Below are 3,979 nucleotides of genomic sequence, written 5' to 3'. Positions count from 1 at the left end.
TCCTCCAGAAAACCATAAATTTGGAATTTCTTCAGAAATGTCTCTAGGTATTTCGTTTGCAAAACTGCCATTAATTTTATACCTACAAAATTTATCCAAAGATTATTTTTATTTAAAGCCTTCAATGTATTAGAAAATCTGCAAGAGATTCTTTAACAAACTTTTGCAGGGGTTCCTTCAAAATTTCTTCCAGTGGTTCTCCACAAATTATTACAGACATTCCTTCCCGAACTAATCCAGGAATTACTGCAAGAGTTACTATTTGAATTCCATTGGAAATTCTCGCTGAAATAATAATATAGGCAGAGCTACACGTGAACACGTCTTTACTGGGTGAGAACGTCGACAAAAGAGATAGAATTTTCATTTGAAATTTCTTAGCCTACTACTAATATAATTACATACAACTTATATCTAGTTAGGTTGCTAAGGGCAACGCATGGTCAGTACTCAGTAGCACACTCAACAGCTACGGTTCTGTCTAATCCAAATATTTGTGTGTAGATATAATTGGACCATACTAGCGATAAACCTGTCGAGGATAATATATCTAGGTAGTAAAACAATTCAGTCAATTTGATATAAATGGAAAACTTTATTTCGATATAAAACAATTTTTAGTTTTACTTCTCTGTTGAGAAAAACAAAAATGCTATAGGCACCTAATGGGTAATTGTAGTCCTAAGAGGAGCCCTTCCACTTGCGCAGGATTTCCGCCGCCTTCTGTAAATTTTCATCTTTTTTGAAGAAACAATACCGAACGAAATCTTCACCCAGGTGCTTGTTTGGTTCGCTGTAGAAGGCGGACGGAGGAATTCCCTGCAATCCGACCGATTTGGTCATCCACTTGGTAAAACGGTAGTCCTTCCGGGCGTCCGTTTCCCGCGTAAGGTCCACCTTGGAATCCAGGGCGGACCAATCGGCCACCATAAAGTAGCCTCCCTGCGGAACGGTAGGATTCATTCCAACCTCGGCCAAAAAGCTTGCCATGTAGTCACGCTTGGCCATCAGTTCGCCGGAAATGCTGTTGAAGTAGCACTCGGGACTCTTCAAGCGTTTCAGCTCAGTCTCGAACCCGACGGCAATCGCTTCCTGGATGGGGGTGGCACAGGTATAGACACAGTTTTGGTGAACCATCTGGAGGTTCTTTAGCAACGCTGCCGGACCGTAGGCCCATCCGATTTTCCAGCCAGTGAGGGAGAATGTTTTGCCTAAGGGAAAGTAATAAGGAACATTAGCAAAGAGATTAGAATATTACGCACGGTAGAAATGGTCTTCTCAGACCCAGAAAAAAAAATCTACTCAGTAACTTCGTCAGGTTGGACGATTGTAGAAATTTTCTCTAGATTAGCGATAAGACCTGATAAGAATTGTTATGTCGTTGAGCCGAATTTTTCTTACGGTATTTACCTACGCCAGTTTTCCCTAAACTGCAATTGCCACTTACCAGCGGAACCGATCGTGATGGTACGTTCCCACATGCCGGGCAGAGTGCAAATCCGGATGTGCTCGTACGGCTCGAATACCATATGCTCGTAAACCTCGTCCGAAACGCAGAGAACGTTCCACTTCTTGCAAAGATTGGCCACCACTTCCAGTTCGCTACGGTCCATCACCTTGCCCAATGGATTATGCGGGGTGTTTATAATGATCATTTTCGTCTTCTCGTTGAATAGGGCTTCCAGTTCGCTATTGTCCAGCACCCAATCGGCAGATGAGATGGTTCCTCCGGTTTTGTTCTAAAAGACGGACAGTTTTCAACACAAATTCAATCAACATCAAAGGAAAAATCCGAGCTCACCGGCTTGAGTGGTATAAATCGTGGCACTCCTCCAGCAGCTTTCACCATCGGTTCGTAGCAGTCGAAGAACGGCTCGATGATTATCACCTCATCGCCCTCGTCCACGTGCCCCTGGATAGTGGCATACAGCGCTTCGTAGGCACCGACGGTAACCAGAACCTCTGTCATCGGATCAATGGTGCGGTCTATCAGCTGCGAATAGAGTTTGCTCAGCGCCTGCACCAAGCGGGGATGGCCAAACCCTCTCGTGTACTGATTGGCCAAGGGATCAGGACTATTGGCAGCCGCTGCCAAGGCATCGAGGGCGTACTTAGGCGCATGGTAATCCGGGAAGCCTTGGCCTAGATTCAGAGGTTTATACTGGGCGGCCAGCTGGATATATTCCACCCTGGGAAAGAATAGATAAATTTACATCAACTTTTGATTTTAATTTCAAATAGCATTTTGGCCGGCTGTAAGGCAGTAATCACTCTAATACTTATCACACATAACTAGAAACAAGCTAATAAATCGATTAACTATATGCGATTAGCAACTATGCACAAACTACTTACCATACGCTCTTGGTGCTGCCTTGATAGCGCCGAGGAAGGTCAAATTTGTTGCTCATAGTTTCGTTCGATGTCGAGGTCATCGTTCGTACTGGTTTGCCGTTTCTGGGATGGACACTATTCGTCGCTACACTGGTCAATGCACTGCTTTTATGCTGCTGCACGAGAAACTGCAGACCCTGCTGCTGTACTACCGCGGTTCTTCTTATCGCAACACCGACCGAACTGTGGTTACGGAGAAACATCATCTGCTGATGGGGTTGTGAGTGACGTATAACAATCAAATAAGAAGGGCTTAAAAAATTAAACAGAAAAAAAAATCGCGGCTATCAAAGACGTTTCGAATCAAAATGACATAAGAGTCCACACGCGCGCAAGAAACTGGCAACAAGGGCTCTTATCAAAAATTCATTCGTTGTTTTGATTCATGAACAATGTTTAACAAATTTTGTTCCGACTGACTGGATGCGGCACCTTTCGGTAACTAGCGCAACTACGCATGGAGAAGATGACAAAAAGAGCAACTCCACCAGAACATGTGTGGAAAAATCAAGTTTATCATAATAAATTTCTTAGCTGTCTTTTGCACTCGAAAAATAAATGCATCGCACATAAATTCAAATTACGCATTTAGAATATAAATGCCACTGCACATATTTTCCATCCGACTATTAGATTTTATGTGCAACCTTGCGTGGAGAATGTTTATGTGCTCGCATATATAGGGCACTGCACTGTTTTGATTTTGTATGGGATTTTGACATTTCCTGGCCTTGTTGTTTACTAAATCTCAATGAGAGCGAAAGAGAGGGTGAGAGTTTCGTGCAGAGCCCTATAGGGCACTGCATTGTTTTGATTTTATATGGGACTAGCTGTCCCGGCAAACGTCGTACTGCCTGCCTACTGTGTTTTTTAACATGCAGCTCCATAGGGAGGTCCCCGGCGAAGTCATCTGTATGGGAGCCCCCTGTTTCAGAGAACGGAGAGGTCCCGCACCAAGTTAAGAACCTTCCCCGGCCCCAAAAATACCCACATACAAGATTTCACGCCGATCGGTCCAGTAGTTTTCGAATCCATAGCGGTCAGACAGACAGACAGACAGACAGAAATTCATTTTTATATATATAGATTTTGACGTTTCTTGGCCTTGTTGTTTACAAAATTTCTGTAAGAGTGAAAGAGAAGGAGAGAATTTCATTGGGAGCCATTTGTAGACTCAAAATTGGCTAAATTTGACCGCGTGAAGAAAATTAGCTCAAACTTAAATATAGTAAAACTTTAAGAAATAATCAAATTATGGGTTGACATGAGCTGAACTACACAGTTTATATTATGGGTTAAGCCCTAATCTATACGCTAAAATCTGTTTTCCGGCATTTTGTCGAAGTCAAAAGAAGAAAAGTACCCTAAACGGGCAGTGGCAAGAATATTGCCACCTCAAAAGTTTTTGTGGTAAACGGGCAGTGGCATCTATATTGCCACCAGCGTTTTTGGGCTTAACCTAGATTTTGAAGTTTCTTTCAAACAAAAATTGTTTTGTACATGTTATCATGTATATAATCATTTCCATAATAGTATGCGTTGACAACTCTTCTGGTTTTCTCGGCCTTAAAGGGTTAACACAAAA

General features: G+C 42.7%; 1 protein-coding gene across 1 annotated transcript; it reads right to left on the bottom strand.

The window, feature by feature from the left end:
- Positions 1–571: 571 nt before the first annotated feature.
- Positions 572–2,712, bottom strand: LOC109417150 (kynurenine aminotransferase). The gene is made up of 4 exons (XM_019691276.3): positions 2,356–2,712; positions 1,802–2,189; positions 1,448–1,739; positions 572–1,211 (listed from the first exon to the last, which is right to left on the bottom strand). Exons 1-4 carry the CDS (start codon positions 2,598–2,600, stop codon positions 682–684), a joined length of 1,455 nt encoding a protein of 484 aa, XP_019546821.3. The 5' UTR covers positions 2,601–2,712; the 3' UTR covers positions 572–681.
- Positions 2,713–3,979: the final 1,267 nt, after the last annotated feature.

Source organism: Aedes albopictus, chromosome 3 (assembly GCF_035046485.1).
Source record: "Aedes albopictus strain Foshan chromosome 3, AalbF5, whole genome shotgun sequence".
Taxonomy (NCBI): domain Eukaryota; kingdom Metazoa; phylum Arthropoda; class Insecta; order Diptera; family Culicidae; genus Aedes; species Aedes albopictus.
The sequence above is the reverse complement of the archived record's forward strand: the minus strand, read 5'-3'. Positions and strand labels throughout refer to the sequence as shown.

Coding starts and splice junctions, on each gene's coding strand:
- LOC109417150 (XM_019691276.3), bottom strand. CDS start 2,600: ATGATGTTTCTCCGTAACCACAGTTCGGTCGGTGTTGCGATAAGAAGA. Junction 2,190..2,355: donor GGCAGCACCAAGAGCGTATG/GTAAGTAGTTTG, acceptor ATTCTTTCCCAG/GGTGGAATATATCCAGCTGG. Junction 1,212..1,447: donor CATCACGATCGGTTCCGCTG/GTAAGTGGCAAT, acceptor ACTTTCCCTTAG/GCAAAACATTCTCCCTCACT.